Source organism: Macrosteles quadrilineatus, unplaced genomic scaffold, assembly GCF_028750875.1.
Source record: "Macrosteles quadrilineatus isolate MER2022 unplaced genomic scaffold, UCM_ALF_1.0 Scaffold_2__2_contigs__length_208266976, whole genome shotgun sequence".
Lineage (NCBI taxonomy): Eukaryota > Metazoa > Arthropoda > Insecta > Hemiptera > Cicadellidae > Macrosteles > Macrosteles quadrilineatus.
In genome coordinates, this window is record NW_026542595.1 from 190,134,054 (window position 1) to 190,150,893 (window position 16,840).

The window sequence follows — 16,840 nt, forward strand, 5'->3', positions numbered from 1 at the left end:
AAATCCCCGAAACCGGGACAAAAGCATTGTAAGACAGGATTTTACAGGAACCAACCGACACCAAAATAAAGCTTACATTCTAAGCTAAAAAAGGCTAGCAACGGTTTTAACGTTCCCCGGCAATGGCTGAGCTCATACTGAACTAATGTAGTGGGGGTTGCGCAACAACATCAATTGATGTAGGCCGATAGGAGCGCTCGCCGCGTGACTACATCAATTGATGTAGTCAGCACTGAACATTTTAAGTCGACCTGTTGTTGCAACATTAATTGATAGCCCAATGCAAATGGTCTGGTAATGATCACAGGCTTGTTACAGAATTATTGAGGGATAATTAGTCTAAATATGTTTTTGTGTCAATGGTATGTTACCAAGGATGTCAATGGCATCATTAACAGCTACTGGCCAGATTCAGTCATGGATAAAAAAAAGGGTATGCAATAGCCTATGCATACAAAATGCAGGTAAAATTACAGTTTTCTGGTTTCAATATCATGAAAAAATAGGATTACCAGTACAAAAACAGATTATAAAATAGTTATTTTTGTACTAGTGGGCGAAGTGGCACTTAGCTGCACACAAGAGAAATGTTTACGCACAAGCCGTATACGAGTGTGGAATGTTTCTCGAGTGCAGCAAAGGCAGTTTGACCTCGTGTTACACATTAAATTTTTCCTTAAGTTACTATAAATCATATTAATAATTAGTCTTTCAAACACTGTACAACACGTTTTTAGGTTAGGTTGAATACAAACATTGAACAAAATGGAAAACGCTGCACCAGCTGATCGTAGTTGTAATATCTTTTAAGTGTTGCTAACCTATTTCCAAGCGTACACAGATTACATGCATAATAAAAGCAAAACACGTTTTGTTGGAAAACTGGTGTGTGCTAAAGTAAAAACTGTGTGGCAAAGTAAGTAAATGCAGCAATTAGCAGCTTTCTGTACTATACGTTACAAGTCTAATGTATTTATTGATACCGATTCATTAAATTGCCAATTTATTTTTGCCTCTACAAATAAATACAGTTAAAAATAGTTTGTCTACAGTTAGGACTATTCATCAGTGCAAGGAAGCCCACTTTGTCGGGTGACTGTAGGAAAAAGGTATTGAATGAATATGGTACTGCTATGAAAAGTTGTCATTAAACAGTTTATTGTCTTCAAATGTAACCTCATAAGGCACTCGGTTATGTAAATTAAGTACTAACTAGGGTGTACTTCATAATTTTGGTTTATAAAACTCATGATCTCTAATATAATAGATAGTGTAATATACTGATAATAAATGCCCTAAAGAAAATAGGTAAGTAAGTGGTTAAAAAACAAACCATGTCATGCCACTATACCAGCATCTTGTACCATGTGGTAAAATATAGATTTTGAATTTTGTAGTAATGTTTTTGGATTTTCATACTCTGCCACTCTCCCATTCTCCATCACCAAAATCCTAAGCAACCAGAGACATGTTCATGTTAATAAGAGTGTGTACAATACTGTTCATTAGTAAGCGGTATTTTAGTGGTTTGAAAATAAAAAGCTTAGCTTAAAAAATTTTAAATTCTGACTAAGTTTTCTGAGGAATACGGATTTTTAGATAGTGCTGTTCTTTAGATCTGCTGTATGAAATAATTATTAACTCTATAAAGAAATACTTATCTTCTTTCTACACTTAGTGTAGTAAAATTCTTGTCTTTAAATTCAGTTGAGGGGTTCAAATGCTCAAGATAACCCAGTACAGTACATAAGTGACGCTTTTGCATGTTTAAAAATACTTTATCTCTATGATATAATTTGAAAGATAAACTCAAAAGTGTAGAGCTACTTACTTTCAAAACCCTACTAATATTTGAAGTCAATAGATCCATAAGATTCTTACAACATATTTACAATAAGATTAATTACATTATTATGTTGATTCATAGAACAAGCAAGTGAAATAAAGCTGATTGTGTCTTCCTATTAACTAGTGATGGTCAAAACCAAAAATTTCGAATCTCAAAACCGAAACCGAAACTTTAAAAATCTAATCCCGAACCTCGAATCTCAAAACCTAAACGCGAAACTTTTTTACTTAGCTGGTTACAAAGGTCAAGGTAACAAAAAATACACAAAATCATAAAATGTTAAGTATCCAATCAAAACTGAAAGAGATCGACTCCTGACCGTGACATAACATAAATGTGTGAATGTGACTGATAATCTTAAAACCCAATACAACATAATTTTTCACAAACATAAAAAAAAAATTAAACTTCTAACACCAACATAAACATGAATATTAGATTAATTAGATCATTTAGTGGTCAATATTTCTTTGTGTTTAGTAAATATTGATGTGAAACTGAATTGTACCCAGTTATAGTATTTAAGATACCTTTTGAAGTTCAGGATAAAATTTACTTGTTTCATTACTGTTAATGGTGATGTTTGCTCTGTAGCTACCAGCTTCTTTGGAAACAGTGTTAAAAACAATAACAATGGCACAAAAAAATGTCAGCAGTTTCAAAAATAAAACTGCCAAAATCTTCAATTTTGAAACTTTTGCATCTCGAAACTTGGTGATCGAATCTCGAAACCGAAACTTTTCCTAAGTTTTGATGGTTTTGAGATTTGAGATTCGGTTTTGACACATCACTACTATTAACGGTGATCGGCTTAAATGTCCTTGACGAGAAATAGTTGACAAAAATAATAGTAGTTACTTACCACAAAATAATATAATAGTGTATAACAAGAGCTTTCCATTTTACCTATTACCGCAAAGCTAAAGGGAGTTCTTAACTATTAATGCAAGGAAATAGTTATTCCTATTTCTAGCCAGAAAAGAAATTTCTTAGAACATCAATTTATAATGTGCCAAAAGTCGGGACAATATTCCCTAATCTGAATGTAAAGACTAGAATGATTTTCGTCTTGTTTAAAGAGGACAAAAGAAATGTCAGGATCTCAAAACTAGAGTGGCATGTTCAAAGGATAGATGAAGAAAATGTAGCAAATTCTAGCTACCAAGAGAAATTGGTAGAATGAAAAAAGAGTGACCAAAAAATGAATGGAAGTTCAACATTACAGAGAACTTAAAAGTGAAAGGAAAACATCTACTATAAGAAAAGGAACTTTTTACATAGGAGAGAGGACGTTAGAAAAGGCTTATCAGCATACCACGGAGACAGGAGCTGCTAAATTGATGATGATAATGATGACACATCAATTACCTGTCATAGTCCATGATGGTCTGCAGTCTGTGTGCGATTGTCAACACTGTGCAGCTCTTGAACTCTCTGCGGATGGTTTGTTGGATAATATTGTCAGTTTCCAAATCCACCGCTGCGGTCGCCTCGTCCAAAACCAACACTTTTGTTTTCCGCAACAACGCTCGAGCTAGGCACACCAACTGCTTCTGACCTACACTGTAGGGTAAAACAGTTTTAGTGATAAATTTATTTATTTATAATTATACAAAGGCATTGTAAACTGTGGAATAGAAGATCAATTGCTGGTCGTAGGGTCTACCATCATTTGCTGATTGGTTTACCACTTCATTAGGGTAGTGGATGCCTACTTTGTGTTAGTATTTTAAGCTGAAAGTGAATGCAGAGTGAGTGTGTGGAATGATTTTAAATATTTGTGCAGCTTTGTTCCTGGGTAAGAACAGTTGTTTCTTTAGTCAAGAACATTTATTTACTGTTACAGAACAGGTATGTATAGTATCAAACCATCAAACATTTGTTGCACTTTTCACAAGATTTTACTCCAAATCTACTGATTACAAGGAAACACTATAACTGCTCAGTTAGTATCACAGCTATGTATACAAGCATGCATGTTTGAAAAAAAAACATTACCAAGTACAGTCGAATTTCATCAAACAACACATTTTAGAAAACTAGAACTGCATTAAGAACTTACTTAATATACTTATAACTTATACTTACTTTATAAGGCAAGAGAATTTAAAACTGTAGTTACCACCTTTTCAGTCATCCTGAATATTGTATTTTAAATATTAACTGGAAACTAAAGTCGCTATAAAACCGCCAAACAATAAATCTACAACAAAACTCAAAATTTATATTTTTTAAATCTTTAGAATAATTCAGGGCATTAGTTCAAGAAAATGAAATTTCAAAATAAACCTAGCTTAGGCCTACAGTTAGTTATCTAAACAAATAATCCATCCACACATCTCACTGCCACATTATACCTGAGGTTATCGCCGCTCTCGCTGATATGATGGTGGAGCCCTGATGGTAAAGTCTTGACAAATGGCTTGAGGTTTGACAGTTCAAGGACCTTCCACAGAGTTTCATCTGATGCTTCATCAAACGGATCCAGATTGTGACGTAGAGTCCCGGACAGTAGGACAGGATCCTACAAAGTAAAAAAAATCTGATTGTTATTTTAAATTTAAAAGTTTGCAAATAATTTTACAATCAGAACTAGATGTATGTGAGCCTAAGATTTTTGCCAAAATCAAATTGAGCTTTTGAAAAGTGAACGTAGTTGAATTAGGCCACGGACAGAATGTCCTGCAAGAAATTACTTAATTCCGTCCTCACAGACTTAAACGTAAAATAAAACTGAACACATAAATTGCAGTAAACTGTAGCATCTTTTTATGTCGCAAGGATTATCAAAGTATCACTGACCAAGAAAATAATGAGAGAATATCATTTTGACAATTGCAAACTTTGTGAGCGCCTCTCGGCTCATAATCAAAGTATCAAAGTCTGAGGAAGAAAATTTAATTTTGTTAATAGCACATATTTTGTGAGCAGATCATTCATCTAAAATTAGTTACATTTGGGATGTATGGATGAAATTTCCACCATGGTATCCTATGTCAAGAATTAACAAACCAGTATTGTACAACCTGCGGTATGATGGTGAGTTTGCTACGTAGTTGTTGCAGTCCCACGGTGGCGATGTCTCGTCCATCTATGATGATGGCGCCCTCAGCCGCCTCTAGAAGTCGGAACAGAGCCAGAGTCAACGATGACTTGCCTGCACCTGTACGCCCTACGATACCTACCTGCACACACATCAATGAGGTAATGTCATTGTTCATGTTTTTGGAACATCACTTTAAATAACTATAGTTACAGTGGTAAGTCTTATGTCTGCTTTAAGAGACTGACAATACTTATACCAAGGGACCTACAGTTTATAGTGGAATCTGAACCACATTTTTTCCTTGGTATATACGAATGGTCTAATTTTCAGGATAGTACTGCGAATAGTCGTAGTACTCACTCGTGTGGACGTTAATCTACACCAGGAAATATCACATACACAGTGCATGCCTATAAATATCCACAATTCGTAACCTCTTGAAATACACGCACATAAGGAGAAATCCTGCTAAATTGGAGGAAGCTAAAACTTCCAATCTTAAGAAAATTACAAAGGAATGAGGCTTCTTGAAGAAAACTTGACAATCACAGGAAATTCTTCACCTTCGAGAATCAAATTAAAATAAACAGGATCAGCAAACTGACACATACTATCTCCCATTAGCTTGTCTACAACCCTTATAATAATGGGTGGTGGAAGTAACTATGATATTTTAAGGGAAAATCGTAGAAATTGACATTAATTTTTTAATTGTAATTTTTATCACGTTGGGGGTTGTACCATTTTGTTTGTAGTTAAATTAAAAGGACTGTAACATTTAAATTTAATAAAAATCCTTCAACTTTTTTGTAAAACTTCAATTTTTCTGTTATTTTTATTTTATGAGAAAATCACTAATAAAAATAAAAAATAAAGACCTGAAGATACCATGAATTAATACCCACATACCAAGTTTCATGTCAAATAGAACCATTGGTGTAGCGGGAAAAATTAAAAAAAAATCATATGAAAATCTGTCTTATGTAGGTCAATGTTGTATTTCACAAATGAATTACAGTGAAGATTCTATGATTATACTGATTCAAAGGATGATTTCTGCCTCAAGATTCACACCCTAAAGTGGGCCCAGCATTTAACTAACACTTGTACCAACCTTTTCCCCTGGCAGGACTGTAAAGGACACCCCTTTCAACACTAGGTCCAGTCCTTCTCTGTATCTCACACTGTAGTTCTGGAACTCAATCCTACCCTTGGCCGGCCACGAGGGTTCAACGCCAGGGTCTCCAATCCTTTCTGCCTCCTACCAAACATTCACAAAGTCAGTAACTATTATCACAAGAATGTTAGATTCTAAAGGTAGTTTGCAATCTTCAGTGGCCAAAGGGCGGAAATCTATATCTAAAAAAGAGAAACTATGTATGTGTGTATATATATACGTTATGGACTCCGAAACCGCTCGACAGATTGTAATGAAATTTTCAGGCATTATTAAGCATCTTTCAAGGATGGTTCGAGTGAAGTTTTGTGATGATCTGTCAAAAGGGCTCTGCCCCAGAGGGTTTTAAGTGGGCCAATGTCAGACTTTTTTATCTACAATGTTTACAAACAAATATAATTTAAAAGCAGATGTTCACTTTCACCAACTGATTTGTAGGTTTGAATAATTACAACATTCTGTATTAGCATTAGTCATGATTTGAAATAGTGCCACAGTGTTTCTTTTCTACAGAGTGCAGCACAGAAAACTATTTTACTTTTGAATAAGTCCAAATGTATTAAACACCAATCGCAGCACACCTGTGCACTTAACAACGTTTAAATTCTCCAATGATAAATATTAAAACATAAAAACCTTTATCAATGTATTATAAACAATAAAAGGGATGACTTTTTAAAATTTATGACAACAGCTAATTTGCAACCAAAAGGTGAGTGAGCGTAGCGAACGAACATCAACCTGGAGGCGAGTTAGCGTAGTGAACGAGCTAACCTGAAAACAAGTGAGCGCAGTGAACGAGCTCCAACCTAAAGGTAAGTGAGCGTAGCGAACGAACTTCAACCGGCACGTGATTGAGCCATGCGAATACTTATGAAGTTAAACGGGGCAAAGCCTGTGGGTACAGCTAGTATTTTATATAGGCCTACTAAAATGCATAAAGGAAAAAAATTAGATTTTCTGTAATTGCTATTTTTATGAAAATAAACAAAGTGCCATAATGAAATGTGTGATTTCATTCATAGTAGTTTTACAGCCCATTAAATCCCCACAATTTTTTACAAAAGCTCTACAATTTGATGATGACTAATGAGTTCTATACTTACCTGTTTGACGTTGCTGTACTCTTTGATTCTCTCCACAGAAACTAAGTTTGTCTCTACATCCGCTGTCATTCGGGTGAAAAAGTTTAATGTTATTATCACCTGCCATGAAAATAACATTAACAATTACATTCCACATTTTGAGTATTTTTTTGATTAATTAAAAATTTAAAAAAAAATTGTTTTGTATACAACTAAACTCATGTGGTTAAATATTGATTTTTTTGTAAAATTATGACTAAAATTTCAATTGTTTATTATTGAACTTTAATAAACTAATAAAATTAATTGCAATGCCTAATAGCTTTATTAGGGACAAAGATTTATTGTTGAGGCTTCATCATGCAGTTGACTTTTTCTAGATTTTATAGGTTCTAAGTTTAGTATTCCTTGTGAGAATCAAGTTTACTTTTTATAATCCAAAACTCTCTATGTCCCATAAGTATCACATTATTGAGAATCAACTGCAGTTCCAGTTATAGAGGAAGTTATTGACTTAAGTTTGGCAAAACTGCAATAGTGTTAACATTTCTACAAGCTTATCCATAAAGTGTTCAAGTTTAGATAATTATTAGTAACTAAAGTCTGTAACTGTAAGTTTACCTGTAATGCGTACATAACAGACAGGCCAGCCATCCCAGAGTCTAAAGAGCCCCGAGAAAGAACAGCAAACAATGCAGCAAACAACACTATCAAATTACCAACAACTTCCAGACGAAATGATAACCACCTAGGAAAACGTGTTGAAGATAGAAATATCGTACTGTAATAGAATTTATTTCTAGAATGTATCGCCTTAGTCTCCGCTGGACTAGGCCACCAGAGGCTGTGACCTAGAGCAGGGGTCTCCAAATTACAGCCCTCAGGCCGGACCCTGCCCGTGAGACATTTTTGTACAGCTGGCGTTGGCATGAGCGATGTGTGATAAAATTATTATTAGCAATTTTATTTTATACAATTAATTATTTGTTTGTAGTGGTTGTTTTGCACATTTTATTTTAGTTGATGGATATCTCACTACAGGTAATAACATTACATTACATTACATTACATTATTTGTCATGAGAGCCGAAGCCCCCTGACTGCATACCCGGTACCTGTCGTGAGACTTACCCGGGACCCATGATGTAGGCCGAAGCTTACGCATCAACCTTTTGCACATCATGGGCGGATGACTTAAGGTCATCAGGCTCACCGGCTGCCGAAGCAGACCCTTCGGAAAGAGGGTTGCCCCTCAATCCTAACCAGGGTTTCCGGCTACTTGTTTAAGCGTCACTCCACCTGGGTTCCACTAGGTCGGGACCTAGAGGTCCATGGTAGAGCGCCCCGACAGGGCGCTTAAACAGGTAATAACAAGCGAAATGCTTATGGAGAATAGTTAGACTGGAATTTTGCCGCCGAAATGAGCTTCACACGGCCTCCGCTACAATCGCTCGCAGGGCTGCCATGTTACTCTATCTTTCTCTCTCTCTAAGCCAATTCTTTGTCTCACTTTCTGTCACTCAGTCAGTTGACTTGGCCGCATTCTCGCGATAAGATTACCTAGCGGCCACTGAGTAAACCATCCAAAATTCAAATATTTCCAGACTAAATGTTTTACAAAGGCATTGCGCTTCTTAGAGGGTTTGTATTCATTGATAATCTGTTAGGTGTTTTCTGAATTATTTTTCTAAGCTTTCAGGTTTTTTTTTAACCAACAGGAAAATAACAATTTGAAATTAAACCAACCAAAAGAAGGAATTTTTGCACTTAAACCAACCTTTTCAGATTGCAGGATTCAACTTTTTCTTTGTCAGAGTGACTTTGCAAATATAATAGTCGTTACTCTACAAAATGTTTTTCTTGGAATTATTTGTATAAGATTTTTGACAATCAATTGTGTTCCCCTAGAAATCAATCCTCGCTTACAGTCAATAATGTAATAGCACCAGCTAGTTCAGAGTAAAAATGTATTTTTCAATGTTCACACCATATTGTTGAGAACTTAAGTTAAACATTCAAACCAAAAATGTATCAACCTCACCTCTGAGCGATGTAGCCAGAATAGGCACACTTTTGATGAAAGTCAATCCTTCTTTCACACTCCAACGTGAAGGCTTCTTGCAGGCCATAGGCTCTTATCGACTGAGCTCCTAAAGCAATAGTTAATTAACATAGGTAAATATTTCTTAAGTTTGATTATGATTAAGCATTTATCATTTAAAAACATAATCAAACTTGGCAAACTTCCACTGACCTGATGTGTTCAAGAAGCTGCTAGAACTCAAGTTTAGAGAATATACTGGAGCATTTGTTTGATCAGTGGTGTTATGAGGTCTGGGCCTCTCCAGTCAGGTGACAGCACTATACAGGGTGATTCAAAAAGGACTTTACAACTTTGAAAATTCATATAAATCTTATTAAACAAGGTACAGAGCTGGTTTTGGTGTTGTTTTAAAGGAAAACACTTCAAGTTTTTATTACCTTAAACTAAAGATGTTCTATGTGACTTCCATTGGATTTGGGGAAAATAATTATTTAGGTTTGAAAAAATAGTGAAAACCGTTAAAAATTTGAGAGAAATTTACAAAATTTTTAAAGTAGGGCGTTTTTTGACGGTGAAGGAGTGCGATTTTCGAAAAACGCATAATAGTGTCTTGTAGAAAATTTTATTCCGAACCTACGTTTTTCCCTAAAATCTTTTCTAGCTCTTACCGTTTTCGAGCTATAGCCGTTTGAAAAAAACGTGTTTTGGCGTTTTCAGAGGTCCACCATTTTGGATTTTTGGGGCGTTTAAAATTTGAAAATGCGACTTTTTGGAGTTTTATGGGTGGTTTGGAACCAAGAACTACAAGTGTGCGAAATTTCAACTCCCTAGCACATCTAGGAGTGGGTGTATCGCACTCCTTCACCATCAAAAAACGCCCTACTTTCAAAATTGTGTAAATCTCTCTCAAATTTTTAACGGTTTTCACTATTTTTTCATACCTAAATAATTATTTTCCCCAAATCCAACGGAAGTCGCATAGAACATCTTTAGTTTAAGGTGAAAAAAACTTGAAGTGTTTTCCTTTAAAACAACACCAAAACCAGCTCTGTACCTTGTTTAATAAGATTTATATGAATTTTCAATGTTGCAAAGTCCTTTTTGAATCACCCTGTATATTGAGGACAAGTCATGAGGAATTAACCTGTCTGTGGCAGAGGGACCCCCAATTAAAACAATGGATGACTCGGGTGAAATTGATTTTGCAAGTTTGGTTTAGTTAGTATTGTGTCCAATACATAGGCTGTTGGAATTCAAAGGATACAAAAGCATGTCATCAAGCATTATTTTTAAAATAAAAGTGGCAGATAAGTCCAAAACTATTGAATTACTGTGTTGGGTAACTTGCCTTGAATTGTTTCCCCAAAATGAGAGTATATCGGAGAACGAGTCGTAGACTCCAGTCTCTTCAACTGTCTTGACGTTGCAACGTAGAGTCTCTACAAACAAAGTTATCTTATACGTTGAACTATCTTATCTTATCTTATCTGACAGGGGCAGGTCGAGACCTTAAAGCACTTCATCCGAAATCGAATTATTGCGCACCCCAGATACTTAATTGCTTTCTTGTTGACCTACAAGTTGAGGCGCCCAATGAATGCCTGTAGCTTCCCAATTAGTTCATCCTCAGGAAGAAATCTACCTCTAGCCATATTTCCAAGAGTTATCGATCTAGCGTCAGAGAGCTCAATACAATCAAAGAGTAAGTGATCAGCTGTCTCTTCTGACCTATCACAGTACCTACAGATCGGTTCACCATCATATAAGCCCATCCGTTGTAGATGTTTCCTGAATCTTCCATGACCAGTTATCAGTTCAACAATTAATTTAATTCTTCGTCTGTCTAGTCTCAAGAGGTCACAGGCAACCTTTTTGGAAGGCCTAAACAGAGTAAGCTTGCTGACCCTAAGAAGGGGAACATCGACCCAGCGTTTGCGATGCTTTTCCTTGGCCCATGACGCAATCGCAGAACATACACTGTTTCGTGAGATGCCACAGAAGGGTTGCGGGCCTAACAATGATGTCGCAGAGGCAGTATTTGCCAATCTGTCTGCAGCTTCATTTCCTTTAATGCCTGAGTGTCCTGGTACCCAGCAAAGCGTAAGGTCATTTCTCCTACCCAACTCAGACACAGAAGCAAGACAATCCCACACGAGCCTGGAGTTGAATTCGTAAGAGTTTAATGCTTTTAAGGTCGCTTGACTATCAGTAAAGATATTGATTGTTTTGTCTCTGATATCTTTGTTAAGATGTTCTTGAGCACAAACTAGAATGGCAGTGACCTCCGCTTGAAAGACAGTTGGGTACACCCCCATTGGAAGACAAATACCAGTGCCTCCATTCATCCAATGCACACCTGCTCCAGTGCCCCCATTTTTGATCTTAGAACCATCAGTATAGCATTCTAAGTCACCTGTGGGTATGGGTCCTTTTCCGCCAGACCAATCCTTCCTATCTGGTATCAGTACTTTGAAAGGCTTTCCAAAGGAGTATTTTTTGGACATGTGATCTGAAGGTAAGTCCAATTCATCATTATGTACCACCTGAACAATTTTAGAGTGCCCTTTATTGTTCCCTGAGGCTATCCATAAGTTTTCGCATCTAAGGCGTTGGGCTGTTTTACTTGCTACCACCTTAATATAAATGTCAATAGGTAGCATGTCAAGCAGACAGTCAAGTGCCGCTCCAGGACAGCTACTTACTGCCCCAGTTATCATAATAAGAGCAAGCCTCTGAACTCCTGCTAAAGCTTTGACAGCTATAGTTGATTCCATCTTTGGCCACCACACAAGCGAACCATATGTAAGGGCGGGTCGAACAACAGATACATACAGCCAGTGCATAAGTTTAGGCTGTAACCCCCATGTGCCACTTACCATCCGCCTGCATGCCATAAGGGACCTCTCTCAAATTTTTAACGGTTTTCACTATTTTTTCATACCTAAATAATTATTTTCCCCAAATCCAACGGAAGTCGCATAGAACATCTTTAGTTTAAGGTGAAAAAAACTTGAAGTGTTTTCCTTTAAAACAACACCAAAACCAGCTCTGTACCTTGTTTAATAAGATTTATATGAATTTTCAATGTTGCAAAGTCCTTTTTGAATCACCCTGTATATTGAGGACAAGTCATGAGGAATTAACCTGTCTGTGGCAGAGGGACCCCCAATTAAAACAATGGATGACTCGGGTGAAATTGATTTTGCAAGTTTGGTTTAGTTAGTATTGTGTCCAATACATAGGCTGTTGGAATTCAAAGGATACAAAAGCATGTCATCAAGCATTATTTTTAAAATAAAAGTGGCAGATAAGTCCAAAACTATTGAATTACTGTGTTGGGTAACTTGCCTTGAATTGTTTCCCCAAAATGAGAGTATATCGGAGAACGAGTCGTAGACTCCAGTCTCTTCAACTGTCTTGACGTTGCAACGTAGAGTCTCTACAAACAAAGTTATCTTATACGTTGAACTATTCTAAAAAGTAAACTAATAATATCTAACCAGAAATGGACATTATTTATCCAAGTAAGCCTTTCTTCCAATTTAAAACTGCTTCAGTTTGTAAATATATATACAGTAAACTTTTTATTTTTACTATTAATTAAACAACCTACATCATTTGATTTGATTTAGTTGATGTACCAAAATGATGGGCCTATGTTTTAGAAAGTCGTAAGGGGAAGAGATTATAAAACAAGTTGGGGGTACCAATCTTTTATAAAAAATGTCGTGCATTAAGATATGGTAAAGGGTGTACTGTAATATAAATGCTTAACCAGATATAATGAAGGGAACATTTCAGTTAACTAAGTTTCTAGATAATTAACAACTGGTTGGAAAGTATTGCACGTAACTCTTTAAAAGGTTAAATAAATTTTGGTCAAGCAGGGTTATAGGCCTACTGTATTTATAATTTATTTATGTGGATCTGGATAGTATGAAGTTGAGTTGGCCTACTTATTATATCTATAAGTATAAAAGAGGATGTTTGTATATATATATATATATATATATATATATATTTGGCAGTGATAAACTCAGACACCGCTGAACCAATTGCCACGAAACTTGGTACATATGTGTAGAATTTCATGGAATAGGTTTATACACCATCAATTTCAAGATCCATCCAATCGGCTCCGCCCCAGTGGCTCTGGAGTTTCCCATGTTAACCTTATGAGAAATGGAATTAATGAATCTTAACAGCTGTTTCAATTAAACAAGTTGGTTCTGTTCTATGATGTTCAATAGCATTAAAGTTACAAGGATTACCAACAGGGTGCAGCACTATTATTTCTTTTACATTTATGACAACAGCTAATTTGCAACCAAAAGGTGAGTGAGCATAGCGAACGAACTTCAACCTGGAGGCGAGTTAGCGTAGTGAACGAGCTAACCTGAAGGCAAGTGAGCGTAGCGAACGAGCTAACCTGAAGGCAAGTGAGCGTAGCGAACGAGCTCCAACCTAAAGGTGAGTGAGCGTAGCGAACGAACTTCAACCAGGACGTGATTGAGCCATGCGAACGAGATCATCTTGAAAATTAAGAAGTTAAACGGGGCAAAGCCCGCGGGTTACAGCTAGTTATATATATATTATATAAATTTTTAAAATAAAAGTTATATTCTACAGAATAAGGGAAATGATATTAATAATGATAAATAAATATATAAAAAACACATGTGCGTTGTTTTACATTGCTTGCATATTTACTTTCAATTTTCAACAATTACGATTTTTAGGTTAAGTCAATCAGGGGAGAAAATCAATTTATACATCTCATTCTACTTATTAGTCTTACCTGGAAATAAAAGTTTATGATGAAGATTGGTATGATGGCCAAAATAAATGGTGGTGTAGTGTACGTTATCACCCCAATTATAGCGATAGTCTGGAAAAAAGTTGTAAGGTTAAGTGATATAAATTTTTTTTTCATTCCAGAACCCTTGACTTTTTGGATAAGAGATACAAGCACAATTTTATGGCTTGATTTAAAGATTAAAAATTACAATTTTAACTATTTAATCAAGGTTTGTTCTAAAATAATTTATTTACAAAATACTACATCCCCTTTTTGCTTGTAACATAGTCCGCCTAGTGGTAAATCCAAGACGGCGCTGTAATTAAGCATCAACAGACCACAGATAATGAACTAGCACAAACCTGCACGGAAAAGTTTAAAAACTGTTGCAGATTATAACAGAGTTGAGTATCGCAGATGTCAATGTCTCGGCTGAAGCGATTGATGATCCGACCCAGCGGCGTTGTGTCGAAGAAACTCATCGGAGCTCGCAAAACTCTCCGCAACATGGAGCAGTGGAGAAACCTGGAGGCTGCGACACAACCGAGCAACAGACACATGTTCGACATCACACTGGTCACAACTGTAAACATGAGAGCAAATATAGTGGAGTAGAATTTCGCTTCCAAGAGATGGAAATAATAGGTCCTTGAAAAAGTTGCTTTAAAATTCTGTTATAGTGTGTCATGCTGTAGAGGTTGAGGATTTAATTATCCAACATTCATTTTTACACAACTCAGCTGTTCCTGAGATCATAGAAAAACAATCAGTTAATCTTAAACATCTTTTATTCAAAAATATTTTGGATGTGATTGGTTACAACACTTATTTATTTAAATGTGAATAATTAATTGAGGAAAAAGCATCAGTACTTGAAGTTGATTTCTTGTACTAAGATCTGTTTTATGAACATTATTAAAATTGTAGACAAACACTTTTGGGAGCAATCAAATATTTCCAAATTTAATAAATCAAGTTACTAAAATGATACAAATTTATAAGGGAGTTTTTTGCCACTTTGGTCATAACAAAACATTGATAAGTATTATAAAAACATAGGACGAAAGTTAGTTATACCTTGTCCGATTCCCAAGGCTGCGTAAACGCCTAGGTACCAATGTGTCTTATCAGCGACTTGGGTACCATTGACTGTAGTAGACTTATCACTGGACCACTTGGACAACATCAGGTTTGTAGACACTAAGAACATCTGGCAGAGGACTGCACCACATACAGCTGTGGCAGCCATCAAAACTCCAATAGACCTCAGGTAGTAGAAAAACACACTGAGCTTCACCTGGAGGATATAAAATATATGTATAAACTTGGACAGCATTAGGTTTGTAGACAATAAGAACATCTGGCAGAGGACTGCACCACATACAGCTGTGGCATCCATCAAAACTCCAATAGACTTCAGGTAGTAGAAAAACACACTGAGCTTCACCTGGAGGATATAAAATATATGTATAAACTTGGACAACATCAGGTTTGTAGACACTAAGAACATCTGGCAGAGGACTGCACCACATACAGCTGTGGCAGCCATCAATAATCCAATAGACTTCAGGTAGTAGACAAACTCACTGAGTTTCACCTGGAGGATATAAAATATATGTATAAACTTGGACAGCATTAGGTTTGTAGACAATAAGAACATCTGGCAGAGGACTGCACCACATACAGCTGTGGCAGCCATCAATAATCCAATAGACTTCAGGTAGTAGAAAAACACACTGAGCTTCACCTGGAGGATATAAAATATATGTATAAACTTGGACTGCATCAGGTTTGTAGACAATAAGAACATCTGGCAGAGGACTGCAGCACATACAGCTGTGGCAGCCATCAATAATCCAATAGACTTCAGGTAGTAGAAAAACACACTGAGCTTCACCTGGAGGGTATAAAATATATGTATAAACTTGGACAGCATCAGGTTTGTAGACAATAAGAACATCTGGCAGAGGACTGCACCACATACAGCTGTGGCAGCCATCAATAATCCAATAGACTTCAGGTAGTAGAAAAACACACTGAGCTTCACCTGGAGGATATAAAATATATGTATAAACTTGGACAGCATCAGGTTTGTAGACACTAAGAACATCTGGCAGAGGACTGCACCACATACAGCTGTGGCATCCATCAATAATCCAATAGACTTCAGGTAGTAGAAAAACACACTGAGCTTCACCTGGAGGATATAAAATATATGTATAAACTTGGACAGCATCAGGTTTGTAGACAATAAGAACATCTGGCAGAGGACTGCAGCACATACAGCTGTGGCAGCCATCAATAATCCAATAGACTTCAGGTAGTAGAAAAACACACTGAGCTTCACCTGGAGGGTATAAAATAAATGTATAAACTTGGACAACATCAGGTTTGTAGACACTAAGAACATCTGGCAGAGGACTGCACCACATACAGCTGTGGCAGCCATCAATAATCCAATAGACTTCAGGTAGTAGACAAACTCACTGAGTTTCACCTGGAGGATATAAAATATATGTATAAACTTGGACAGCATTAGGTTTGTAGACAATAAGAACATCTGGCAGAGGACTGCACCACATACAGCTGTGGCAGCCATCAATAATCCAATAGACTTCAGGTAGTAGAAAAACACACTGAGCTTCACCTGGAGGATATAAAATATATGTATAAACTTGGACAGCATCAGGTTTGTAGACAATAAGAACATCTGGCAGAGGACTGCACCACATACAGCTGTGGCAGCCATCAATAATCCGATAGACTTCAGGTAGTAGAAAAACACACTGAGCTTCACCTGGAGGATATAAAATATATGTATAAACTTGGACAGCATTAGGT

General features: G+C 36.4%; 1 protein-coding gene across 1 annotated transcript in view; it reads right to left on the bottom strand.

The window, feature by feature from the left end:
- Positions 1 to 1,136: 1,136 nt before the first annotated feature.
- Positions 1,137 to 16,840, bottom strand: part of LOC128985231 (multidrug resistance-associated protein 1-like) — a 30,303-nt gene continuing 14,599 nt past the window's right edge. Inside the window, exons 13-27 of the mRNA XM_054404620.1 lie at positions 15,077 to 16,796; positions 14,362 to 14,582; positions 14,000 to 14,089; positions 12,533 to 12,640; positions 11,615 to 11,744; positions 11,106 to 11,284; positions 10,550 to 10,640; positions 9,199 to 9,307; positions 7,779 to 7,905; positions 7,179 to 7,277; positions 6,010 to 6,156; positions 4,876 to 5,034; positions 4,207 to 4,373; positions 3,218 to 3,412; positions 1,137 to 1,452 (exon numbers count right to left, since the gene is read on the bottom strand). Coding sequence (XP_054260595.1) covers positions 1,338 to 1,452; positions 3,218 to 3,412; positions 4,207 to 4,373; positions 4,876 to 5,034; positions 6,010 to 6,156; positions 7,179 to 7,277; positions 7,779 to 7,905; positions 9,199 to 9,307; positions 10,550 to 10,640; positions 11,106 to 11,284; positions 11,615 to 11,744; positions 12,533 to 12,640; positions 14,000 to 14,089; positions 14,362 to 14,582; positions 15,077 to 16,796 — 3,657 coding nt within the window. The 3' untranslated portion in view covers positions 1,137 to 1,337. The remainder of the gene's footprint in view (positions 1,453 to 3,217; positions 3,413 to 4,206; positions 4,374 to 4,875; positions 5,035 to 6,009; positions 6,157 to 7,178; positions 7,278 to 7,778; positions 7,906 to 9,198; positions 9,308 to 10,549; positions 10,641 to 11,105; positions 11,285 to 11,614; positions 11,745 to 12,532; positions 12,641 to 13,999; positions 14,090 to 14,361; positions 14,583 to 15,076; positions 16,797 to 16,840) is intronic.